Source organism: Lutra lutra, chromosome 14 (genome assembly GCF_902655055.1).
Source record: "Lutra lutra chromosome 14, mLutLut1.2, whole genome shotgun sequence".
Classification (NCBI taxonomy): domain Eukaryota; kingdom Metazoa; phylum Chordata; class Mammalia; order Carnivora; family Mustelidae; genus Lutra; species Lutra lutra.
This window is the reverse complement of record NC_062291.1, coordinates 49,123,778-49,150,315: the sequence shown is the minus strand read 5'-3', so window position 1 is coordinate 49,150,315 and position 26,538 is coordinate 49,123,778. Positions and strand designations below refer to the sequence as shown.

The window sequence follows — 26,538 nt, the reverse complement described above, 5'->3', positions numbered from 1 at the left end:
CTGCAGGAGGGGTCAGATATCCATGTGGCTAGTAGCTACCACACTGGACAACATGGTTATAGAATATTCCCATTAGTGCAGAGTTCTCAGGCACAGTGCCGCTCCACAGAAGGACATCTCCATCCTCAGTACTTTTCCTTCCATTATCTGGGTTCATTCTGCCTCATTCACAAAATAATGAAAAGCTCCAAAGGAATGGAAATGGATGCCTTAGAGGAAGGATCAGAATACTGTTTATGTAAAGGGTCTGAAAGAAGATATCTTGGGCTTTGTGGGCCGTCCAGTCTCTGTCACAACTACTTAACTCTGGCATTGTAGAAAGGGTGAAAACAGCCACAGACAATATGTAAATGAATGGGTATGGTTGTGTTCCAATAAAACTTTATTTACAAAAACAGACAACGGAGGGCCACAGTTTGCCAAATGAACCTATAGAGGCATTTTCAGAATTCAGTGGAATCAGAGGAAACCTACTCTCCTACTGCAAAGAGTCATGAAGTATACAATCTCTCATCCCCTTCCTCTATCACCTGCACAGGCTCTGAGCTAGGGCTTCTATCCATGAATGGAATATTCCTGGTCATCTGCCTGGCACTGCTTCCTCTGGAATTCCCTGCCCGTCCATGAAAGGCACATAGAAGTTTTTTCTCCAACATGCCCAAAATCATACTGTGGCCCCATCAAGGCAAATTACATGAAAATATAGTTTAAAAAAAAGCAAAAAAAAACCTGTGAAATATTTATTTTTGTTTTGTGGTATTAAGCATGATTAAAACTGGGGCAGAAAAATACTAAGTATGTTGGGTGAGAAAGAGGTGAGCTAGCTGCTTCAGTATTTGCTTTTTCTAATTCAATTAAGACAATGAGTACACAGGACAGCATCATTAACTCAAGGATGTAGCTGAAGGGTGAGATGTGATACCCTGTATGCTCTACTGGCCTCCAAAGGCGTTCAAGGGATCATCAAAAATGTTGGACACCTTCGGTTCAGATCTTGATTCAGGTGCTGCCTGTGAAGATCGACTTTTTGGTTTGGTTGTCTTAGCGTGGACACCAGAGGAGAAGATATCATCTTTGAAAAGAAAAAAGAAAAAAGAAATAGAAAAAAAATTGCTGATTAGGCAAGAAAATAAGACACTTTTAAGACACATCTACATAAATCACCAAACATTCAAGTCTGGTAACAGTACGGGATACCAAAAACATTAAGAGTCAAGCCCTTTTAGATTCTGGTCCTGGCTTTGCTACTAATTTTTATGATCACATAAAGTCACAGGTTCTCTCTGACCACAATTTTCTCAGCTACAAGATACGTGTGTACACGTGGAGGAGAAGAAAAAGGGAAGGATAACCAAATTCCAATCCTGTCCCTGACTTTACTATCTGCGACATATCTACTTTTACAATCTCTTCCCACTGGATTTTAAAAGGAAAGAGCAATACAAACAAGCAATGGGAAATCCAACATAGGAGTACCCCTCTCTCAGAATAAATGCACCTGAGGCACACAATGCCAAAATAGTCTTTATGACCACATTCATGTTTAGTTGTTTCGCTGCCTCCAGTGTTTCATGAGTCATCTTACTCACCTGAAGCATTACTGCTAGGATTCTATCCTACATTTTCGCATGTGTATACAAAGATATGTATACATAAATGTTAAAGATCATGGCATTATTTTTTAAAATTATTATTTATTTTTTTATTTTTTAAATTAACATATAATGTATTAGTAGCCCCAGGGGTACAGGTCTGTGAATCGCCAGGTTTACACACTTCACAGCACTCACCATAGCACATACCCCCCCCATTGTCCATAACCCCCCATGGCATTATTTTTAATAAAAAAACGTGGCAAAAAACTGGATCACCTTCAATATGCTAATGGCTGAATACAAAGGAATACTATACAACCACTAAAAACAAGGAAGTAGACAGATCTCTATACTGACATGGGAAGACATCAAGTATCTTCCCAGAAGACAGCAGAACAGATAAAATATATTCATATTTTGGAAAAAATAAGTATACATTTCTATGTATACAAAGCTCTATTAACATCACTCAATCTGAAAGGATGCAGAGGAAACTCTGAATAATGGTTACCTCCAGGGCTTGTTTTTCACATTTTACACTTTTCAAATAGTAGTCACCTATTACAACGGGTATGTGTTACTTTCGTTGTAATTTAAAAAAAAAAAAAAAAAGTCTCTTCTGCATACCCTGTGGTGGGAAGCAGGTGGAGACAAAGCACATGGCTTACTCCAGGAATAGGCCCCATGTGGCACTGCAGCAGCTGCTTTCTCCCAGTTAACCCCAAGGTGTAGATCTGGGAGGGAGGAGAAAGCCAAAAATATTTGGCTTCAGCTCAAGTCCTATCCACCAACACAGGACATGAAAGAAGTGCCATATTTAAGATCAGGCATTCGGCTTGCCCAATGATAAAGGAGATGTTATGCCCTGGGGCGGGTGGGGGCGTGGAATGAGCATGTTTACAAACACAGAAGATCTCTGCTGAGACATAAAGTCTGTTATAAGCTGCTTTCATAGATAATCCTGCTCTGCTCTTGCACTCCCCCTGTCCATCCTCTGAACTCCTGACGCTCACTCCCCAGTGAGAACTGACTCAATCAACTGCACCATGCCCAAGGAAGCCATCGGGGCCTCCTTCAGCCTATGGGCAAGTTTCTGACCCCCAACCCCTTCATAACATCAGAATGTTCAGAGTTATCACAGAGGATTGGTGGGGGGCTTACTAAAAGTTAAATTATAATTAAAGGTCAAATTCTGGGCTTTTTCAAATTCCTTGACGACCATCAGGACAAAAATTGTCTCACTGAAATAACTAGTCCATTTATTGTTCCATCCTCAGCCCACCTCCGGATTATACAGCAAGCCAAAGGAAACCCACTGGGGAATATTTTCCAAGAAAGGGCCCACACAAAGGTAGAGAAATAACAGTCACTGAATGGTAATCACTCTCTGTGTCATATATAGAAAACCACTTACCCGGGGCACCTGGGTGGCTCAGTGGGTTAAGCCTCTGCCTTTGGCTTAGGTCATGATCCCAGGGTCCTGGGATCGAGCCCCGCATCAGGCTCTCTGCTCAGCCGGAAGCCTGCTTCCCCCTCTCTCTGCCTGCCTCTCTGCCTACTTGTGATATTTCTCTCTCTCTCTCTCTCTATCTCTCTCTCTCTGTAAAATAAATAAATAAAATCTTTAAAAAAAAAAAAAGAACCACTTCGCTAACTAAAAAAAAAAAAAACAGAAGAAAGAAAGAAAAAGGAAAATCACTTACCCATATCATCGTCAAATATAGACTTAGCTTCCACCTTTTTTTTGGACTTCTCTTTTGGTTTTACAGTTAGGTCAGCAAAGATATCAATGTTATCATCAAACAAGTTGGATTCAAATGTTCTTTCCTTGTCTCTTGTTTTTTGTGTGGGTTTGATTGCTTCTGTAGCAAATATATCTTCCTTGTTGAGCCAAAAAAAAAAAATGAAAAAATTTTAAATCAAGTTGTAGAAATGCAAACTGCCACCATATTCTGGGACAGCCAGATGACCTGTTCTCTCTGCTTGGAATGCCCTACTCCATCCAGATTCTTGCCTGGCCTAGTCTTGGTCTTTCTTCTAGTCCTAGCTCAAGTGCGAGCTCTGTAGAGAGGCTTTCTCTACCAATCCTACCTGAAGGAGTGGTTCTTGCCCCCATCCATCACTCTGTCCCACTGCCTTGAGGTGTTTTCTTTATGGTACTCAACATTATCTGAAAACAGTTTATTTATATGTTGCCCTGTCTGTATCCAAAGCCTCTAACATACTGGGCCTAGCTCACTTTGTGCCTCCAGTACCTGGATGCTCAACAAACATGTGTCCAGAGAGTGGCACTGAAGGCTTTCTTGCCAGCACTAAGTTGTCGGCTCCAGCCAGGGCCTGTTTCCCCAAGAACCACAGGCTAAACCCTTAAGCTGTACTGAAGCTGCTTTATATATGTGTCACAGAGCGACAGGCCAAGGACACTGACTACAGCAACATGCTGATAACAACTATACAAATGAAGATTTGTATCAGTAACTATGGCTGGCCAAGAACCACCCCCATGTGAAACAAAACAAAAAAACAACTTCTGAGTAAATTTCAGAATTACTAATAAAAGGACCTAACTTTAAGTACTAAGCAAGTAGATAGCAAGCAGCAATGAAACAAGATTATTGTAATGTATGGCTCAAATGAGCCAATCCAGCATCGTCTTAACATAAAATCAGGCCCAAAAAAGGTACTGTTATGTCCTGTTACCTCAAAAATATCTTGTGCTTTTGAGATGACATCCTGCTGACTGTTGGATTTTGACTCATTCTTCTTGGCTTTCTGATCTGTAAAGAGATCATCCTCATCTTCCAAGAGGGGGAAAGGATTCGTTTTCTTTGCTGGTTTTGGTTTAACAGACTGGAACAGATCATCATCACTGCCTGCCTCCCCTAAAGCAGGAAACATGGAGCTCTTTTCTTTACTTCCCCCTGGTGGGTTGGCCAGGCCCTCTGCTGCCTTTGCCTTGGCTTTTCTTCTCCCCGTGGACTGAGATCCAGTACCCTTGGAGAAGATATCTCCAGAATCAAAAAGGTCATCCTTAAGAGGCTGACCCAGAGATTTCGCCGAGGGGCTTCTGTCCACTTCAGACACAGGACCGCCTGCCCAAGCTGGAGCGGCAGCGGCCACGACCTCATCAGAGCTGTCTCGTCTGCCAGCTCCCCTGGACTGTGGCTGAGGATCACCTGGTGAAATGTCTCCATCTGTCAAGTGTGCAATGGACCTTCTGGGGACACTCACATCCTCAGTCTCAGTCGATTCCTGGGCAGCCAACCTCCGAGCCGCACGGGTCTGTGGTCTACGCTTTCCTCTCACTTTGACCCGGCTCTGCAAGGGCAAAAAACCACATGTTGATCTAACGATTAAAAAAAAAAAAAAAAAAAAAAAGTCTCTCCCCTCATGCTCTCTCTCTCTAATAAATAAAATCTAAAAAAAAAAAAAATTCTTAAAAAAAAAAAAAAGCATTCAAAGCTAACATAACAAGTAATCAGTGACTCAAAATATTCTAAGATTGTCTGGTCTACCTCAATCAAGATCTTATCTAAGACACAGAAGAGATTATTTCCTAAAGATTTCCAAAGACATTTAATGGCTGCTCCAAGACTGCATTACTCTGAATCTTTTAATGTTCCCCACTTTTGAGTCTTGGAGGGCAATATCAGTTGTTTCATACGAAAGGCTTCATTTGCTCCTGGAACCCTGCAAAGCAGGCATGTTGGTACGCTTGTGTTCTATGCCCTAACTGGCCCTGACTCTGCCCTTGGCTTATATGTGGGTATCTTTCAAAACAAGAATCAGGGGGAATTCTAAGGATAACCTTTACCAGGGGCTAGCCTAAAACCAGGCTCCAAAACCAGGAAGATAAAAGACAATAAAGAAAGAGAGGCAATCTAAAGGGTTCTTTTCTTCAAGTCAACAAACACTAAATTCAAATGCTAAATATTTCACACAAAAAACATGGTTTAGAAATCAGAACTTTTAAAATAACCACAAAATATGAGTTACTTATTAGCAATCATGCAGTATTTGTGATATTTTCCAAAATATACAATCAAGTAGTTTTAAGAAGGTACAAGCTCCTTTGGCCAAAGTATTTGGTGGTGTGTGCCTATTTCAAGAAAATATCACAAATAATCATAAAAAGTAGCCAATGTAAACTCACCCTTCCCCTCTCCAAAGGCTGACAAAAAAAAAAAAAAAAAAAAAAAAAAAAAACAGAACAAAAGGAAGGATATTTTTCACAAGGAAAACAGGTTTGGAAATACTTAAAATGAATATATTTGCCAGGGTTATCTGAAGTACTGTTGCTTACTCAGAGATCAGCCAAGATTTCCTAGAGGAGGAAGGCTGGATAGAAGAGAACCAACTAAAATGAAAGCAAAACCTCAAAGACTTCAGTCTACTGAGCATACATCCACAGTCCTGTGGGCCAGTGTGACAGAACCATGCCACCAGGAAATAACTGCCCTGGGATCTCAGAGGAGGGAGCCCAGGACAAGAGGGCAGGAGGGGAAACATCACAGAAGCAGGGAAGTCTGAGCAGACTATCAATGAGCAAGAGAGCATTCCTGACAGAGGAAGCAGCCCAAGCTGTTTGCAGCAGAGGGCGGGAGTGTGTGTGTTCATGGGACGGTGCCTGGTAGGACTGGAGTTTAGGCTGACAGTGTGGTTGGTGGGCAAGCTGGAAGCTTTGGTTAGCATGTTTGTAAAAGGCTTTAACACCAAACCAAGGCGCTTGAATATCCTCCTCCCCGCAGCACAGAGGCCAGAAAAGGAGGGACGTGATCTGCTCTGTGTTTAAAAGACCTCCAGGAGGCAATGAAGGAGAGCCTGGAGGAAGTGGGACTTTATGTGGCTACTAAGCAGAATATAAATGTAACAAACAGAGGCAGAGAAAGGCAGAATTAGGAAGGCGTAAGGGAGATGGAAAGGCTGAAGGAAGGAAGACGTTGTCTCCTTCATGTGGGGAATGGGAGGCAGCCTATGATGTGTAACTGATGGACTAGAAAGAAATATACCAGTTATTCGGGCTTAAAAAAAAAAAAAAAAAAAAGGCAAGCGAGCAAGCAAGCAAAGCGGAGGTGGTTTCATCACCTTGTTTGCACTGTGTAACGTGTCTGCCTGAGCTGGAAGGTCGAAACTCACGCCGGCCTCCCCGCTACTGAGAAGAGTGGGCATACATTCCAGATTGTGGGTCCTCTCAGGCTCAGATGAAGGAAAAGTCAGTTCTGGCGAAACGGGCTTTATTCCAGAGATCTGGGGAACCGCTGCAGGCAGCAAGGCTGCTGGGTTAATCGCTAAATTGGCCTAAAAAAGAAAAAATGAAACTTACTCTGTATGTTTTCTTAAACACAACAGTCTATTATCACTACTGTGACACATGACAAGAGACATGGTATACGTAATGTATAATGTGGTAAGAGAAAGAAAAATGCAGGGAGGTCTCCTGATCTAGACTTAGAATTAAAACAGAGTAAGATTATATACCTGTGCCCACCACTTGAACCAAAGAAAAGATGTTACAGACGCAGCACACAAGAAGCAACAACTAGAGGATGGGGAAGAGGTAAGAAAATGCCAGGCAGCAGCTGACAAAAGTAAATATCCAAAAAAGTTTATAGATGCCACAAGGCAGGCAGTGCAGATTCCAGACATGTTATAATTACTTGTATTTTCCAGATCCGAGGGGATGGCTCTTTGGTTTTAAATGGAGCGGGACCTGGTGAGTCCTGTGTGAAATTACATTCAGTTAAAAATCCATTGGGGAGATAGAAAAAAAAAAGTATCTCTTGGATTACACTCATGCCCATTAAATTTGATGGAGCAAAGCTGTCACTTTCTGTAATTCTATAATGGGAAAGGCATTCAAATCTCCCCTGGGACCTTGAAACCTTTCACTAACATTATTTCACTTATGCCTCCTCATCCGTTGTGTAGGTGGAATGCTGTCAGACCATATATGGAGTAAAGGCCCACAAAGATCATGGATAAGATTCCTAAGAATCACAGTGTATCCGAGCACCAAAACCTGACCAATTGGCAAAATTACCATGCTGGTTCCCCCACACAGCGAATACCACAGGGCACACCAAAATTCAAACACAACCTAATGCACTAAGGTTCTAGAAGCAAGGGAAGCTGAAATTTGGGGCACGTCAATGCAAATGTGCTCTCCCTAGTGCCTGATTTTCACAGCTCAGGACACTGAAGCTTCAGGGAAATATCCAGAGACAGCTGTAAGCCGGAACCAGATCTCACTCTCCGGTTCTGGTCTGTTTCCAGAACAAGCTCCTGAGAGAAGAGGGCTGAGGACAGAGACCTATCAGCAGTAACCTCAGGAGAGGTAACCAAGAAAATGGGGGAACCAAGGAATATTGGTTACAATTTATATTTCATTGGTTATAATTTATATTTAATTCTAATGTAATTCTACTCCAACATAGCCCAAAGGGAGAAACTGGGGTTCTAACAGGAAAAATATTCTTCACCCTATATTAACTCCATTTTGGAACTGAATTTCAAAGTTCTTCAAAACCAGTAATCATAAGTATAGCTTCATGGGACTGGACTGTAGACGGAGAAGAGACGAGGCAGTAGGGAGGCGTGTTTTTAAAACAAAGAAACAAACACAGGAGGGGCGCCTGGTTGGCTCAGTCGTAGAGCATGAAATTCTTGATCTTTGGGTTATGAGTTCAAGGGCCATACTGGGTGTAGAGCTTTACTTTAAAAAAATGTTTAAATTGTGAATTTAAAAAAATTTTTTAACACACACACACACACACATACACGCCCAGTTAAGAAAGAGAGGCAGTCCTACTTGCTGTTTCCTCCCTACTCAAGAGAACTCTGAATAGCCTTGGGTCTGTGCAATGGAGTACCTCTGTCCAGATATGCAAATGAGAGCTGAAAGTCCTTATAAGCAGATCTCACCTGAGGTGTTTCCGACTTCAATGTGCTTTTTTCTTTGATACCCTGAGTGGATTCAGGATGTTTCTGGTTCTTGAAAGAGGATACCGAGTGGTCTTTTTTCACTACTCTCTTCTTTTCTGGTATCTTCAAAAGAAAAAGAATACCAAACACCTGTCATGTATCTTAGAAATTTTAAAGTAAAGTCATAACTCATAAAAATAATCTGGCTTTTGAGTTTTGAGTCATTTCTCAAATGAGGGTTGAAGACAAAGGCAGCGTTTCAGAAATGGCATTCTAAAGCCTGTGACCTTCTCAGGAGTCTTCACTACACCAACAGAAAATAGAGAGTACCTAGGGATGCCTGGGTGGCTCAGTCAGTTAAGTGTCTGCCTTTGGCTCAGGTCACAATCTCAGGGTCCTGGGATAGAGCCCTGTGTTCAATGGCGAGACTGCTTCACCTGCTCCCTTTGCCCCTCCCCTGCCGTTCATGCACCCTCTCTTTCTCTCTCGCAAATAAATAAATAAATAAATTTTTTAAAAATTAACAAAAAAAAAAAGAGTATCTAACAAAATCTACTGGGGTGGGGAAAAATGACACAAACAGGCTAACACTCAGATTTAAAGTTCTGCACCTGAAAAGCAAGAATATTTAGTCAACCATGTTGCATACACTGGTCTTTCAACGAACAACCTAAAAATCAAACAAATCTGGGAACGCCTGGGTGGCTCAGTCGGTTAAGAGTCCGACTCTTGAGTTTGGCTCAGGTCAAGATCTCAGGGCTATGAGTTCAAGCCCCATGTCAGGGATCCTTGCTGAGCATTGAGCCTGCTTAAGATTTTCTCTCTCCCTTTGCCTCTGCCTCTCCCTCCCTGTGCTCTCACACTCTCTCAAAAAATAAAAAAATCTTATTTATTTTTTTTAATTTTTTTTTTAAGATTTTATTTATTTATTTGACAGACAGAGATTACAAGTAGGCAGAGAGGCAGGCAGAGAGAGAGGAGGAAGCAGGCTCCCTGCTGAGCAGACAGCCCGATGTGGGGCTCGATCCCAGGACTCTGAGTTCATGACCTGAGCCGAAGGCAGAGGCTTTAACCCACTGAGCCACCCAGGTGCCCCAAAAAATAAAAAAAATCTTAAAAAAAATTAAAAAATCAAACAGGGATGCCTGGGTGGCTCAGTCAGTTAAGCATCTGCCTTCAGCTCAGGTCATGATCCCAGAGTCCTGGGATCAAGTCCCAAGTTGGGCTCCCTGCTCAACAAGAAGCCTGTTTCTCCCTCTGCCTCTCCCCCCTGCTTGTGCCCTTTCTCTCTCCCTCTCTCTTTTCCCCTCTCTCTCTGCCAAATAAATAAATAAAACATTTAAAAATAAATCAAATCTGTAATGTAGTAAGAACCTGGGTTGGTATGGACTCTGAAAAACAACCTGAGGGTTTTGAAGGGGTGGGGGGTGGGAGGTTGGGGGAACCCGGTGGTGGGTATTGGGGAGGGCACGTATTGCATGGAGCACTGGGTGTGGTGCAAAAACAATGAATACTGTTACGCTGAAAAGAAATTTAAAAAAAAAAAAAAATTGAAAAACTTAAAAAAAAAAAAAAAAAGAACCTGGGTTGGTTAACGCTCTAACGTTAGTTAGGAAACATTAGACAGGGATACCACAAGCACCGTCATCAGCATTCTATTTGCCATTCTTTGACTAGTAAGCACCACAATTCTCTGTGGATTTTCCCTACTCTTTTTTCTAAAGATTTTTTTATTTATTTGCGACAGTGGGGGAAGAGAAAGTGAGAGAGCACAAGGGGGGAGTGGGAGGGGTTGAGGGAGAAGCAGAATCCCCATTGAGCAAGGAGCCCGACATGGGGCTTGATCCCAGGGTCCTGGGGTCATGACCTGAGCCAAAGGTAGACACTTAACTAAGTGAGCCACATAAGCGCCCCATGTTTTCCTTACTCCTATAAATATATGTTAATTTTCTTCCCCCCTCCCCCCACACCCCAGTATTGAGAACAAAAGGCTTATACCAAAGACCGTGACTTGACAGGGCTGAAAAGATCATCATCATCATCATCCCCAAACAGGCTCCCAACACTTGGCTCCAATAACTGGAACAGACAAGACTCAAATTCAATATTCACAACAAAAGCCATTTACAAAGAAAATTAGGTAAGCTACTGACACGGTATCTAATACAATAACAGCATCATGATGTGAAGAACCTTTTGAAACTGACCCTGGTTTTCTTGGTGCCAGAGAAAAGGTCAACATCGGGGTCATTGTCCTTCTGGAGCTTGTGACTAAAAAGGAGCTCTTCATCCTGAAAGACACCTGTGCTCTTTGGGCGGGCATCAGGATCAGGACTCTGGAAAAAAGAGGGATGTTCTAAGGATTTATGCCAAGGAAATCGCAGATGCAAATGTGGAAAAACAAAGATATTCCCTGCAGCTATTTACACATGGCTAAGGGCTGGGTACAGCTCAAGTGGCAATCAAAAAGGGAAGGACACATTCACGTAACAGAAGCTACCAAAAACAGTGGAAAATCTATTGGTAAATACGGATCATATACATACAATCTGGAAAGATCACCTTCCACAGCCTATGTGTAATAAATGTCTGAACTTTTTATTCAAAAAACAATCCATTAGTTCTCAAAACGAGAAACATTTTAAGGGTGAAAACATACAAAAATCAAGTAAGTGCCCTCCATCTCATTCACAAAGGGACAAAGAGAATGCAGCTGACTTAATACCAGAACTACAGAGTGGTCAAGCACATATCCCTAATGGGTCAGCATCCGACCCCAACCTTCCCCTATGCCCATTCACCTTCCACCCCACCATCTTCAGATTCCAAACAAGTTTTTTATTTGGTAGAGTATCTGACATTTCAAAGTTATTATTCACATTACTTGTTTTGACACTCTAACACCCCCGACTTGACATTCTAAAATACTCCCGTTTTTTTTTTTTTTAAATGTTAGATAGAAGCTACCATAACAGAGCAGTGGAAGGCAGAGTCCCAAGCCCTTGAGGGGAATGACAAAAACAAGAGCAGGAGGCAAGAATGATATAAATAAGCAGGACAGCCTGACCTTGTGACCTCCAAGACCTTGGGGCTGGCAGACCAAAGAGCCACAACTATGGAACACAAGCTTTCCTCTCTCATCTCTGCCCCAGGGTAATCCCTAGGCCCATTATAATGCATTTGCATTGAAGGTACCCCACCACCACCACCAAAACCCAAGGAAAAAGGGTGCAAAGACCTTTCGGGTAACCAACCTCGCCAAGTCAAGAACTCCCCCTCCCAACCTGTGGGAGGAGCTTCCCAAATGCCTGGAAGCAGCCTCCATTACAGACCACCCCACCTCTCAGCCCAGAGAGACCCACAAATATCCAATTCCAAAACAACCACTCTCCCACCATGAGAGTGTACTTTCGCTTTAATAAACTGCTGTGGTTGCTACCTTCCTTCTGGCTGTCTTCATTCCGCTGACAATCCTCATGGAAAGCTCCTAAGGAATCCAAGCACTGAGACCTTCTTTCACACAATATAGACTTTCTCACCCATAACATTTAGTATCACAACCACAGAGTAAACAAAAAAATTCACAACTGAGGAGATGTGTCACATTAAAAATTAACTAATTATTATTATTGATTATACATAAAACCCGAGTGTAACACAGTAACTAAGTTTCACAACCATGAAAATCTGTACAAAATCACACATGGTATAAGAAATAAAATATATGTGAAAAAAGAATATAGCAAATAATTCATATTCACTATGCGTAGCTCTCATTTATAAGCAGGGATATACTACTCAAATAATAAAAAATAAAACATTTTTTATAGAAATCAACATGGACCATGTCCTCAGTTTGGTTTACAAAAAAGCACTGGCAATATGCCACCATACAGGTTTTTTTTTTTTAACATCCCTACTGAGATAAAATTCACATACTATAAAATTCACCTAGAGTATAATTCTGTGATTCTTCGTATATTCACAGAGTTATGCAAACACCACCACTGTGTAAAAGTTTAGAACACTCCCATCAACCCAAAAGAAACCCCAGTCCCTCTCCCTTCTCATCTACCCCACTCCCCCAGACTCAAGCAACCACTCATCTACTTTCTAGCTCTATGGATTGGCCAATTCAAGACATTTCAAATAAATGGGATCATAAAATTCGTAGTCTTTTGTCACTGGCTTCCTTCTTTCAGAATGTTTTCAAGGTTCATCCACGTTGTAGCACGTATCAGTAACTCATTCTTTTTACTGTTAAATAATATTCCACTTTGAATAGATACATTACACTGTTTACCCATTCATCAGCTGATGGATTTTTAAGTTCTCTCCATCTTTAGACTATAATACATAATGCTGCTGAGAACATTACATTCTAGTTTTGTGTGACTGTATGTTTTCATAACTCTTAGATATACACCTAGGGGTGGAATTGCTAGGTCTCTAGGTGATGACTCATGTTTACCAATTTCAGGAACTACACAATTGTCTTCAGAAGCGGCTGCACTAACTTACATTCCCAACAGCAACACAGGAGGCTCCAGTATCCCTGAACCCTCACCAACACTGGGCTATTACAGAAAAAGTCAACAAGCATTGGTGGAGATGTAGAGAAAACAGAACCCTCAATTCTTCAGTAACTCACATGACAGAATGGACACCATAAAATGATATTCTTTTATCCTTTCGAAAACCTGAAATTAATAACTTCGCTGCTTTTTTTTTTTTTTAAGACTTTATTTATTTATTTGACACAGAGAGAGAGATCACAAGTAAGCAGAGAGGCAAGCAGAGAGAGAAGAGGTAGCAGGCTCCCTGCCAAGCAGAGAGCCCAATGCGGGGCTCGATCCCAGGACCCTGAGATCATGACCTGAGCCGAAGGCAGAGGCTTTAACCCACTGAGCCACCCAGGCACCCCAACTTCACTGCTTTTTGCTCACCTTTCCTACTTCTCTCTTTGGAGCTTGGATATTGTTTTGATCTTCTGTTTTATCCTCTTCCTCATCAAACAAACTAAGAACAGTTTTGGTTCTACCTTTGGTTCCTTTCTCCACGGGGGATGATGAAGAAAATAAATCGGAATGCTTGACTGCTTCCTGAGCAGATACAGTCAAAGGGCCTCCCTGAAAATGGAAACAACAAAAAAATAAGTAACACGGAGAAATACAAGTCCCACTGTGGGATGCCCCCCCACAAACTCCTCAAAAATTCAGTAACGGCGACATCTGCATGTTTCCAGGTGCTATGGCTAATCACATCTACTCCAAAGTATCAAAATACCGAGGCCAAGTCCCCACTGACTGCTTCAACAGAGACTCCTGTGCAGGTCGTCACAGCCAAAGATAATTTCCCCAACTAGTTTAAAGTCATGGCTCCCTTCCTCCTACCAAGAGATTTATGTATCAGTTATAACCCTGATCCACAAAGGTTGCTCATGAGCTATCAACTTAGTCATAGAGAATACACAAATGCCGATTACCAGGAGTGGATCATAGATTTCCTAGTATTCCATTAATACTTCGGACCCAAGGAAAAACCTTACTGACAAAATCAGACACTTAAACTATAGAGGACCCACACCATATTATACAATTAGAAGAATCACTAAAATAGCCTAAAATGTAGCATTTATTCGTTCAATAAGTTCCACATTTCAAGTAAGAGATCACTGATTCTAAGAACCACTATTACTGTATGAACCACTAAGAAAAAAACAACCCCCAATTGAACATGCCACTGATTGTGAAGCACATCCTAATATCTGAGTGATTAAATTGCGGAAAATATGCTTCTTTGAAGAAACAGGTAATTTCAAAGTGCCTGCTAGGTGGGAGGTAATCTGCTAAGGACTACAGATGTCACAGTGAGCCAAAGAAACCTGGCCCCGGTCCTCAAGGAGCATGTACTTAAACCAGAGCCAGCAGTGCAACAAGCAATTGGACCTCCAGCTGACTGGGGTAACTCAGGAGGCTACAGGAGCACAGAAAATGTCCACACAGAAACTATAGGTAGGGAATGTCCCACAATGTTTCAGGTACAAATAAAATATTTGTATCACTACAGCTCTAAGGGCCTCAACAGGAAAAGTATATGTGATATTCTTCACATAGGCCCTGAAAAAGAGATTAGACGTGAACAGCTGAACACGCAGAAAACTAGAAAAGTTAGAGGAAAATAAGAAAAAGTAGGGGCATCTGCATGGCTCAGTCGGTTAAGCATCTGCCTTCAGCTCAGGTCATGGTCCCAGGGTTCTGGGATCAAGCCCCACATCGGGTTCCCTGCTCAGCAGGGAGTCTGCTTCTCGCTCTCCCGCTCATTCTCTTTCTCTCTCAAACAAATAAATAAATAATCTTAAAAAAGAAAAAAAGAGAGAGAGAGAGAGAAAAAAGAAATAAAAGGAAAGAGAAAAGGTATACAGACACTGAAGGCCATTAGTAACCCCCAGGTGCAGCCAGCAGCCTTGTCCACAGGCTCCTGATGACAGACCACCCAGGAGAAGACAGCAAACATTTTGGAAGACAAGAGATTTCACTTTACTCTCTAATTAACAGCCAATATCAACTAATGCAAGAACAGGAAATTTAGATCTTCTTAAAACGGTCATTTTAATTGAAGTACAGGTGGAAGCAGAAGAGAACTGGGGGGAGCAGGGGCAGAAACACTACAAGGGACACATGACCCAGAGCAGACATGCAGAGAAAATGGAAATGAAAAGCAAGCTGTGGGAGAACACCTTGGTGAGAGAAAGGCAAAACCGACATGGACACAAGATGTGTCCATGTGTCTCTTTGTAGAGAGTGTAAAATGGGAGAAAGGCACAGCACTGTGTGCACCTGCACCTACGAAAGAGGCTGAACAGCAAGAACAATGGTGAACATTTCCCTCAATGGTGGCACCAGATTTTCTTCTTCAGGCTTTTCAGTTTTTTCAAAATCTTCAACAAATTTGCCATCTGTTTTCTGTGATAGAAAAAGGTAAGGGTGTGTGCATTTGTGTGTGTGTGTGTGTGTGTTTTACAAGACACAAGAAACAAACAACAGAATGGACACGCCAAAAAAAGGCTACCTTCTCTGCCTCCTCCGCCACGAGAGCACGCTCCAGTTCAGACGGCTCTTTGGCGCCCTCAACCTTCTTATCCACGGGTTTCACTCCGAATGGTGCCTCCTTCTCTTCTTCATCACTGAACAGCAAAGGTGGTACCTCAGGGACAGGCTCTTTTTTCTAGCAAAAGAAGAGTAGGTGACATCCTTAAAAACAAAAGTGTGCTTAACCAGCGTGACAACCCAAAGAACAAGGTGAAACCACAGTCCTCGAGTGAGCGAAACGTGATGGCAGGAGAGAAAGGGCGCGACAGCGAAGGACGCACAAACAGGGCAAAGGAAAAAACACCACCCCCAGACACAATGCTTCACACCTTCGGCTACAACACCCGCACCTGTCTCCACGTGTCCGTCCCCTTCACAGACACTGCCATCACCTAGACCCTGACCTCTGCCACCCACACAGCTACTAGTCTCCTGCTTCCCTCCTCCCTTTCCAGCTCAGTGACATCATCCAGAGGGCCCTGCTAAAATAAAATGCCCCCCAGATTACTTCATCTCCCACCCCACGCCTGCACTATTTGTGTTAAGCAAATGCTAAACAGGATAATCAACTGACACTTCATTTTCTCACTTTATCCATCTGTGCCCTATCAACCCTCTCTACTCCCTACACCTACCGTAAACTTTCACACTTCCGTGCTTGCTCCTCACCGGAGAAGCAAACCCTCATCTTTCAAGCGCAGCCCAGCTCAAGGTCACCCATGAAGGTTTCCCCGTTCTCTTTCTACCTAGTAAGTATAGCTGCTACGCTGGTAAGATTATTTATCCCTCTTCCGAGCCTTCACTTCACTTGCTTCCTAGTGTACATTAATAGCAATCATACATCTGTCTGTTCACTGAAAGGATTATATATCGCCACAGCCAGTCATGGTGTCTTATACCAAGCAGGTGGTCAACGCAAGTTTGCAAGCACTTTGTCTCATCTCCCATCTGTTGCTTACATGGGAGGCAGGGAATTCAGAGATTAGAAAACTGAGGTTATGTGCCTTGTCTAGAATTACTGGCATCCTTCGGGCAAAGGATTGATCAAAAATTCTTGAGGAAAAAAACTGTAACTCTGTCATATCAGCTAGACTAGGTGTTATGAGGAAGTACGCTCCGAAGCAGTATCTAAATCAAGTCAGGAAGACAGATTTGGGAAATCAAAGAACCCTACTAACTATGAGAGAAAAAATTACAAAGGAAGTAAAAATAGGGTAAGATGATTGATTATTGTTAAGAAGAGGTCCTTAAAACGCATAATCATTTGAACCTGAAATAAAAGACTGGAAATCCAAAGAAACAGTTTCAGAAGAGATCAGGCAATACTGAAACGATTAAAGGAAGAAACTTTTGTGGAATGCGCTGGTCTCGAGGAGAACTACATACAACTTCGATGCAAAAGTCGGTCTGGGTAAGAAACGAGATTTAAATACGGTCTCTTGGGACGCCTGGGTGGCTCAGTTGGTTGGGCAGCTGCCTTCAGCTCAGGTCATGATCCCAGCATCCTGGGATCGAGTCCCACATCGGGCTCCTTGCTTGTCAGGGAGCCTGCTTCTCCCTCTGCCTCTGCCTGCCATTCTGTCTGCCTGTGCTCGCTCTCTCTCCCTCTCGCTCTCTGACAGATAAATAAATAAAATCTTTTAAAAAATTTAAAAATAAGGGCGCCTGGGTGGCTCAGTGGGTTGGGCCGCTGCCTTCGGCTCAGGTCATGATCTCGGGTCCTGGGATCGAGGCCCGCATCGGGCTCTCTGCTCAGCGGGGAGCCTGCTTCCCTCTCTCTCTCTCTGCCTGCCTCTCTGTCTACTTGTGATCTCTCTCTGTCAAATAAATAAATAAAATCTTTAAAAAAAAATTTTTTTTAAATAAATAAATAAACACGGTCTCTTAAATCAAGAAAAATGCCACCCAAACTTTTGGTTGTAAATGTTCCTAAAGATAAGCTGTATTCTTCTTGATCATGAAATTAATTTCACTGATAGGTTGATAACTAAGTCACATCTAACTTTAAAATATTCTAAGATCTCTGAACAACAACAAAAAATCTTTTCTATATTGTTGTCCAGAGGTGCTTATATTTCACAAATGGTACAATTCTGTGTGCAGTTTGTTCAGCTACTTAAGATGCTGATCTCTGATTTTTGTCTCATTTAATAATCACTATTACTACAGGTAGAAAGAAGTTTTCCATTTCTAGAACCTTTAGTATTTATTAAATTAATGCTCATTTATCCAGAGTAGAAGTTTTTATTTATAATCTACAGAAGAAAACCACTCAGATCTGACTCTTTTAACCACCTGATGTCTTCTTTAAGGGAGATTCAAGGATGGATGATTCAAGGAGAAGAGGACAAGAACCTCAGAAGCAGCAGCAGGGAAGGCAGCATGCTCCTCCCCATGCTGAAAGCTTCTGGTACAATTCCACTTAATGGGAATATGGTGGAAAAAAAAAAAATTCCTAAATCATCAACTGACATGTGCCTGGTCTGGCAAGCTTTCACAGGACAAGTTAATGTTTGTCCTATGTCTAAAAATATGAAGACTATTTCCAGATCAGGAAGACAATAAGGACCCCTGGAGTATTGTGAGACAGGGTGAGTCACCTAGAGCACATGGTGAGTGAGGGTGGTAAAGAGGAGTGCCACTTGAATGAGATTACAGGCAGCATGGGAGGCTCAGCTGAAGTATTTGTGACAAGGACAAGACAGGACCGGGTTGTATTTCCGAACAGAACCAGGGCAACGGCAAGGAGAGCAGAGGAAGAAAGGAAGAAGCAATCATGGGGAAGTAAGATATAAAATTATCTCAAGTCAAGGCTAAATATGATAAGGCAGTAGGGATGGGAAGAAACATCCCTAATAAACTAGAAGGAAACAGTAACAGTTACTCCATCTAAGCCAAAGTCAGTTACACATGTCCCAATAGTTACAGGGAATACCAAGAGTGGCGAAAAAGAATAAGCTCAAGCTTATGAAAATGAAAAACATTCTGCAGGATGAGAAAAAAGATGCATAAAAATGTATAACTTGATCTCACTTAAATAAAACAGACACGGGGTGCCAGGGAGCAGGCCTGAAAGAGCTGACAACACACAGTTACTGATGACTCCTCTGGGAGGAGAGTAAGGACTTTGCATTCTCTACGCACTTCCTAAACCTTTTTAAAGAAGGCACATGGGAGACAGCCCAGGGGCTCATCCCTTCTTCTCTGTCATGTGGGTCTTTTTGCCTCTATCACATGCCAAATTTGAAGGGCCTGAAGTTGGGACTGAAGGCCTGACAGCAGGCTGTGACATGACTTGATTCTTGGCCTTTTAGGCTAACCGAGCCAGATAAAGGATGTCTCCATGGAGTCTAGCCTAAAAAGTTTTACACTCCCCTTTGGGGCTGTTAGCAATTGCCAGCTGGTAGTAAACCAGCACTTGGCCTCACTTTGTTCTATGTGCACACGCTCACATATACCCACTAACGGAAGGAGTTGGGGAGGGATGAATGGCAGGCCAGAGCAGGATTCCAGTACGCCTGGGTTCCCTGAACAACTATTATCATAATCCCACCTTCCTCTCGTTCCTTAATACTCCTTTTTGATGTAACTATCACCAAGACTGGCTAAATTTTTTAGCTTAGGTGACTGTGGTAGTGACGTCACGTACATGTAGTCACCAGAATCATTTACACCGGATAGCCACCAATTGACTTTTTCTTATCACATCCTTTTAACTACAAAAAAAAAAAATTTTTTTTACTCTCGTTAAAAAACATAAAATTGACCATCTTAACCATGTATATGGTTCAGTAGTGCTAAGAATATTCACACTGTTAGGCAACCAACCTCCAGAATTTTTCCATCTTGCAAAACCGAAACTCTGTACTCATTAAAAGACTCCCCGTTTCCCTCTCCCCCCAGCCCCTAGAAACCACAGTTCTACTTTCAGTTTCTTGGAAGTTGACTCCTCCAGGTACCTCGTCTAAGTGGAATCATATACTATCTTTTTCTGACTGCCTTATTTCACTCAGTGTGAAGTCCTCAAGGTCCATCCATGCTATAGCACGTGCCAGAATTTCCTTCCCTTTTCCTGACTGGCTACTGACAGTAGTAAAAAGTGTTAGTACTTGAAATGTGCTCCTAAAAGGAATAACGTGTGCCTTTCCGGCCTGGTCTAATGTTAGCATGATTCCAAACGGCTGCGGCTGAGCCTGGTGACCCCCACCAGGACTGCAGCAGCGCTCTCCCATGAGACTCCAGATCCCTACCCCTGATGCCGAAGGGGGTGCATGACACGGAGGAAACCTTTCCTCCACGCTTTGTGCTTGTGTTTCATCTATAAAATACCACTAATAGAAGACCTCTTTCTAAAACTAGGCAAATGGGACTTTCCATTAGACTCAGCCTCCAAGATCGGTTTCAGGGGCTGATTCAGGGAAGTTTCACTCCTCATGTGACATCGCCTCTAGGGTATTTCCTGGACCTAGGAAGCTACAAATACCATTGTTGTAGGAGGAACAGATGCAGGAGGAGAGCCAAAGAGAGAGCTTCCACTGTCAGCATCGTCTTCAAAGAGGAGTGACACTCTCTGGGGCTTCTTTTGGCTGTACAATCAAACAAAAGGTCAAATAAGGCAAATGTGATTAAAAAATACATACAATATTCCCTCTAGGCCATAGTTATAGGAACCCACCTACAACTAAAACACCCAAGTCATCGCTGACCTTACATAGTTAAAAAGAAACCAGAAAAACCTTAAAAATGGGTGCAATTTGTGTCTAACATATCATCAGCCTCCGGCTCTCATCCATATGTAGAAGTTTGAGGGCCTCTTCATCTTTCCCTTTGACTCACTATAGGTGCACTAGTAGTTAGCTTGGCCAAGTATTTTTTTTTTTTTTTTTCATTTTATTTTTAGGCCAAGTATTTAAAAGCATGGTTGGGGATGCTGGGAAGAGAGGTAGGGTTGGAGTAAAAATGGTGTAAAGATTTGAATTATTAGATTTTAAAGCAACTGCTAGCTTTCTAGAATTCTTGAGAAGTACAGAAACTAGGGATCTCTAGCATCTGTTTTCAATAAAGAATATACTGGAGAGGGGAAGGGGGTGCCTGGCTGGCTAAGTTGGTGGAGCATGCAACCTTTGATCCCAGGGTCATGTGTTCAAGCCCCATGTTGGTGTGGAGCCTACTTAAAAACAAAAAAGCAGAATGAAGTTAAAATATTAGAAAAAAGGGGGGGGAGCTGGGGGAGCGCACGCCGGGGTGGCTCAGTCAGTCGAGGATCTGCCTTCAGCTCGCGTCATGACCCCAGGGTCCTAGGATCAAGTACTGTGTCAGGCTCTCTGCTCAGCAGGAGTCTGCATCTCCCTCTCACTCTCCTTGTATGCTCTCTCTCTCTCTCTCTAATAAATAAATAAAACATCTTAAAAAAAAAGAAAGAAGGAGTAAAAACATACTGGGCTCTTTCAGCCACAGCTCTCCTCACCACCTTCCTCTAGCCTATCTTTACCTACCTCCTCACCTAGGATTCTGCCCTGGCCCCTACAGAGAAGGTGACCAGTAAACACCTGCCAGAACAAATACTGGTCAGGACTTTTAATGGACAGAAATACAACAGTGGAGAATCACACAGAGGCTTAGCACTAGACGTGGGGAATCCAGAACAGAAAATGAACTGAAAGGTCAAGTTCCAGTTTTCACTATGTGATAAAGAGTCATCCAACTAGCACACTACACAATTACCAATGTAACAAAAACTTTAAATTCAATTTTAGGGGCACCTGTGGCTCAACTGTTAAGCATCTGCCTTCGGCTCAGGTCATGATCCCAGGGTGCTGGGATTGAGCCCTGCATTGGGCTCCCTGCTCAGTGAGAAGCCTGCTTCCCCCTCTCCCATTCCCCCTGCTTGTGTTCGCGTTCTCACGGTCTCTCTCTGTGAAATAAATAAAATCTTTTTTTAAATAAAAATAAAATAAATCCAATTTTAGCTAAGTAAAAATGATACTAACACATCATTTCAGTAAATTGTTCACCATCTACATCTACGTACGTTAGGACATAATTAATATATATACACAAGTATACATATCATAATCTTTTTCGTATGTTTAATTACTAGCAAGGCACAATCTATGTAGCTTATTCATTAGTTTAATATTGACTTCTGCCTATCTTAAAAAAAATGTTTAAAAACCTAAGCATCACAGACTAGGGAGCACAAGTAACCAAACCCTTGAGTGTACGTAGTTAGACATATATACCGAAGAAGGTTAAACATTAAGGCTATACCTTAAAGAAGTTATAAAAGCAAAAAGCCACAGTATGGTGGAATTTAACAAGCCTCTATGGATATATACCACTAAAAATTTACACAAATTATAACCAAAATATTTCACTACTTGGTGATGAGTGATCACAAAATATTTACAACTATGTCGGATGCCTAAAGAATACCGAAACCTCATTAAGCTGCTACAGCAGGAAAACATCTTAGGCATGATTTTCTGAACAATTTCTAAAAACAAAACAAAACACCAAACCAACCCACAAAAAGTACATGATGACAGATTCTGAAGGTAAGCTAGAGAAAATGAGTTAGCTCTCTGGACAGAGCTACAACAGAAAACAAAAGACTCAGCAACTACTGGTTAAATTGGGGCCTCCCATGGAGCTCTGTCCTCAGAAGAAAAACACGCTGCTCAGTGAACTAGGGTATTTCTCACTGTAAATAACAGGTTGCGTATTTTGATTTATTTGAAATTGCAGATATCAGCAAATGTGAAGATAACCAGAGCCTATGGCCTAAAACAGGACATTTCTGAGAATGACAGGGAAATTAACAACAAGCATGCTGGAATGACGGGCACAAACCGGGGCTGTCCAGACAAGCCAGGACGTGTGAGTGCCCTGCTCACAAGGCAGTATTTCACAACTTGTTAGAGTCACAGCTCTTCGTTCTTTTTTCAGAAGGGTTTTGAGATATAATTTACATACCATAAAATTTACCCTTTTATAATATAGTATGAAATTCACTGGTTTTTAGTAGAGTTGTGTAACTAACACCACCATCTAACTTCACAATATTTCCATCAACCCAGGATGAAACCCCATGCCTGTTAATAATCACTCCCAATTCTCCTTGCCCCTCAGCCCCAGGCAAACACTAATTTACTTTCTGTCTCTATAGATTTATCTCTTTGGGATTATTATACACAAATGGAACCATACATGTGGTCCTGTGACTGGCTGCTTTCAATTAACACAGTATTTAAGGTTCATCCATGCTGTAGCATGTATCAATATTTTATTCCTTGTTATTGCTGAGTTAAGAGTCCACTGTATGGACATAACACATTTTCTTTATCCTATCATCTGTTGATAGGATGTTTGGCTTGTTTCCACTTTTTGGCTACTATGAATAAGGCTATAACAAACATTCACATACAAGTTTTTGGCTGGACGTATTTTCATTTCCCTTGAGCATCTACCTAAGAGTGAAATTAAGTCATACGGTAACTCCACATTTAACTTTTTAAGGAACTGCTCGACTGTTTTCTAAAGTGAAACCATCTGACATTGCCACCAGCATTGTGGGAGGGCAACAATTCTTCCACATGCTCTCCTACACTTGCTAGTATCTGTGAAAGCAGCATGGTACACCACCAACAGGGCCCATGTGCAGTCTACAAAACATTCCGCGGGCTTTAGTCCAAGTATCCATGTGGGGAGCAGCCAGAGCAGTGAAGAGTCACCAGCCACTGGGCTGACACCAGCTATGCAGAGAACCAACCTTCAAACAAAATTTTTTCAAACTTTACGTTCTATAGGGTATCCCAGAAGAAAACAAAAAAGGTAACAAACTGCACTTGAATCCCCAGCAAAGAAAAATAATGTTTAGGGGTTGAAAAAAATACTAAGTAGAAGAAATTAGATAAATCCGCTAAGAAAAACATTTCCCAGCATTGGGGGGAAAATACCCTACAAGTGAAAATCAAAGATGTTCTCCCTTGTATGACTACTAAGTAATGAATGATTATCATGGCACCCCAAGTAACTGACATCTTGTGAATCAAATACCTTTACTTATTACCACAGACACTGGTTAAACAATTTCTTACAATGACTATCTCACCTGTCCTTAGCAACAACAAACAGATCATCTTCATCATCCTCCTCAAAGAGACTGGTCTTTTTCACAGCCTTGGCCTCCTGCTCCTGAGTGGTGCCAGAATCCCTAAGTTTAGACCTGTTGTCAGATGCTGAGTTTGTCTGTGAATCAGCAATATTCCACTGGTCCTTAAAATATAAAATATATATTAAAATCCTGTGGCAATTCAGACTAAGGAACCTGGAAGTAAAATGAAACTTACATTCATTAAACTAAATTGCATTTAAACTAATTATTTAAGTATATCATTCCCTTTTTTTTATATTTTATTTATTTATTCAACAGACAGAGATCACAAGTAGGTAGAGAGGGAGGCAGAGAGAGAGAGGGGAAAGCAGGCTCCCCACCAAGCAGAGAGCCCAATGCAGGGCTCAATCCCAGGACCCAGGGATCATGACCTGAGCCGAAGGCAGAGGCTTTAACCCACTGAGCCACCCAGGTGCCCCTAAGTATATCATTCTTGAAGAAAGTTCACATCTGGGGCTTTTCTCTGAACTCAAGTCTAGACATCTAGGCTCTTTAACCTCCAGTCCTGACCTTATGCCTTCCTCTATCACCACATGTTTCTTCCCTCTACGGTTTTGTTCTGGGTTAGGACAGGGGAAGTTGTCTCCCTTAGCAGATTCAAACTTATGAATAGAGGGGGATGAGAAGAAAGAGGAATGTTTAAAAAAAAAAAAAATCAAGAACACGCAACTTTTGAGGAAAATGATACTTTAAAGATCTTAAAGCAGACTGGAAAAAAATGTATGAAAAGCTCACACAATGCACATCTAAACAAGACACAATGAAAGTGCTAGTGGGAGGCCTGGATGGCTCAGTCAGTTAAGTCTCCAGGCTCGGGTCATGACCCCAGGGTCCTGGAATGGAGCCCTGCGTGCGCGTGGGGCTCCCTGCTCAGTGGGGAGCCTGCTTCTCTGTCTGCCTCTGCTGCTCCCCCTGCTTGTGCTTGCTTGCTCTCTGTCAAATAAATTAATCCTTAAAAAGCAAAAAAGAAAGAAAGCTGCTAGTGACCCTTTCACCACAAAAGCCTAAATCTTAAGACCTTTAGAAAGCATTAAGGCTATGCTCTCAAACACAGGAACTCCTGAACACTTCCTTAAGTGGTCCTTTGGTCTCTAGAATCTAGAGTTTTGAAAAGCAAAGTGGGGTTCACAAGCAGCGGCATATGTTATACAGACTTCTGATTCCAGCCCAGACTTTCTAAATTAGAGTCTGCATTCATAATAAGATGCCCAGGTGATTTCTTGACATGTCATGGTTTGAGAAGTACTCCTCTAGTGTAGTGAGGCTCTCCCAGGAGAGCTTTAGAACATTCCAGTGGCAGGCCATATACCAAACCACTCAGAATCTACAGGAGTACAATTAAGTAAAAGTACACTTTTCATTTTCTCCAGGTGATTCCAATGGGTAGCCAAGGTGGGGAAAGTAACTATTCTAGAACCTTGGTTATCTTTACTGAGCAAATACTGTTATTCCCAGCTTTAGCTAAAACGATTGACCCTTCAACATGGGTTTGAACTGCATGTGGATTTTTTCAATAAATCTATGTACAGTACTATAAATGTATTTTCCCTTCCTTATCTTAACAATTTTTCTCTAGCTTGCTTTATTGTAAGAATACAACGCATAATCCATATATACATGTAACATATAAAACTAAGTGTTAACCAACTACTCATGTTATTGGCAAGGCTTCTGGTCAACAGTAGGCTATTGGTAGTTAAGTTTTTGGAGAGTCCAAAGCTACATGACAATTTTCCACTGTACAAGAGGTCAATACCCCTATTTCCCACATTGTTCAAAAGTCAATTGTATTTTTATTTTCCCTGAACCACTTAAATACTGTGTAGGAAAAATTCCAGAGAGTTGGCCATTACTATGGGGAGAACAACTGAAAACAATGCTAGAGAGAAAAAAAAAATGGAAAATCCATCATAAAATTCATATGTTTGAGTAGAAAAAGCAAATTATATTGTATCATTTTAAGTTGCTTCCAATAAAACACATTACTATGTCTATAATTTCTCCATCCACATCATGCCTTCAAAACTTGCCTACAATGTTAAAATAAAAAACAATTATTTTAATGCAAAAAGATTTTTAATGCTCAGGGTCTGTAATGTCATTATATTTAAGATCTTTTTCTATACAATTAAATCAGCAACTAAACCATATTCACTACTAGCTCTGCTAATCTGTACCTAGACAGCAAATAAAAATATTGTTAAAACTCACAAAAAAGGAGTTAAACTTACAGAGGATATTCCTACCATGTCTAGCTACAGTTCTTGATTCATGAAACATAATAATCATTTAACAATATAAAATATTCCTAACTCATCTGTATTGGCATATATTATAATTTAAGATACATACTTCTTTTATTCTCGACTTTTCTCTGAAAACATTAATTTTTACATTAATATACTATACTAAATATCCTTCTTCCAGAAAAAAATGAGACAGTTTTATGAACAAAATCTTTGGTGACTAAACTTCACTGGATATAAAATAGGTAGGAAAAAAGAAAATGTTTAGGATAGTTGTAACTCTTAAACCCCATCAAACAACCTCTTGCTCTTCTCCAGGAGAAACTTTCCACCCACCTCCTCATCACTGCTGAACAACAAAGCAGATGCTTTCTTTCTGGAGGGCTCAGATGGTTTTGCTTTTTCTTGGCTCTGAGTTAGAAGAGATGATGACTGCTTAGCAGCTGCTGCCGCAAAAAGATTATCCTACAAAAACAAATGGCAGAAGAGTATGACATAAAGCAAAAAAT

At 41.5% G+C, this 26,538-nt stretch overlaps 1 protein-coding gene across 6 annotated transcripts in view; it reads right to left on the bottom strand.

Moving 5' to 3' along the window:
- Positions 1-364: 364 nt before the first annotated feature.
- The window catches only part of LOC125084467 (WASH complex subunit 2-like), a 58,193-nt gene continuing 32,019 nt past the window's right edge, over positions 365-26,538 (bottom strand). For 4 of the 6 annotated variants that reach the window (XM_047701762.1, XM_047701768.1, XM_047701763.1 and 1 more), the window contains 13 exons: positions 26,366-26,494; positions 23,721-23,884; positions 20,091-20,193; positions 15,588-15,743; positions 13,463-13,645; positions 10,724-10,852; positions 10,515-10,595; positions 8,517-8,639; positions 7,253-7,315; positions 6,681-6,893; positions 4,296-4,913; positions 3,299-3,476; positions 365-1,072 (listed from right to left, as the gene is read on the bottom strand). In XM_047701762.1, the coding sequence (XP_047557718.1) occupies positions 933-1,072; positions 3,299-3,476; positions 4,296-4,913; positions 6,681-6,893; positions 7,253-7,315; positions 8,517-8,639; positions 10,515-10,595; positions 10,724-10,852; positions 13,463-13,645; positions 15,588-15,743; positions 20,091-20,193; positions 23,721-23,884; positions 26,366-26,494 (2,280 nt within the window). In that variant the 3' untranslated portion in view covers positions 365-932. The remainder of the gene's footprint in view (positions 1,073-3,298; positions 3,477-4,295; positions 4,914-6,680; positions 6,894-7,252; positions 7,316-8,516; positions 8,640-10,514; positions 10,596-10,723; positions 10,853-13,462; positions 13,646-15,587; positions 15,744-20,090; positions 20,194-23,720; positions 23,885-26,365; positions 26,495-26,538) is intronic. The other 2 variants (XM_047701765.1, XM_047701767.1) reach the window with 1 other exon arrangement.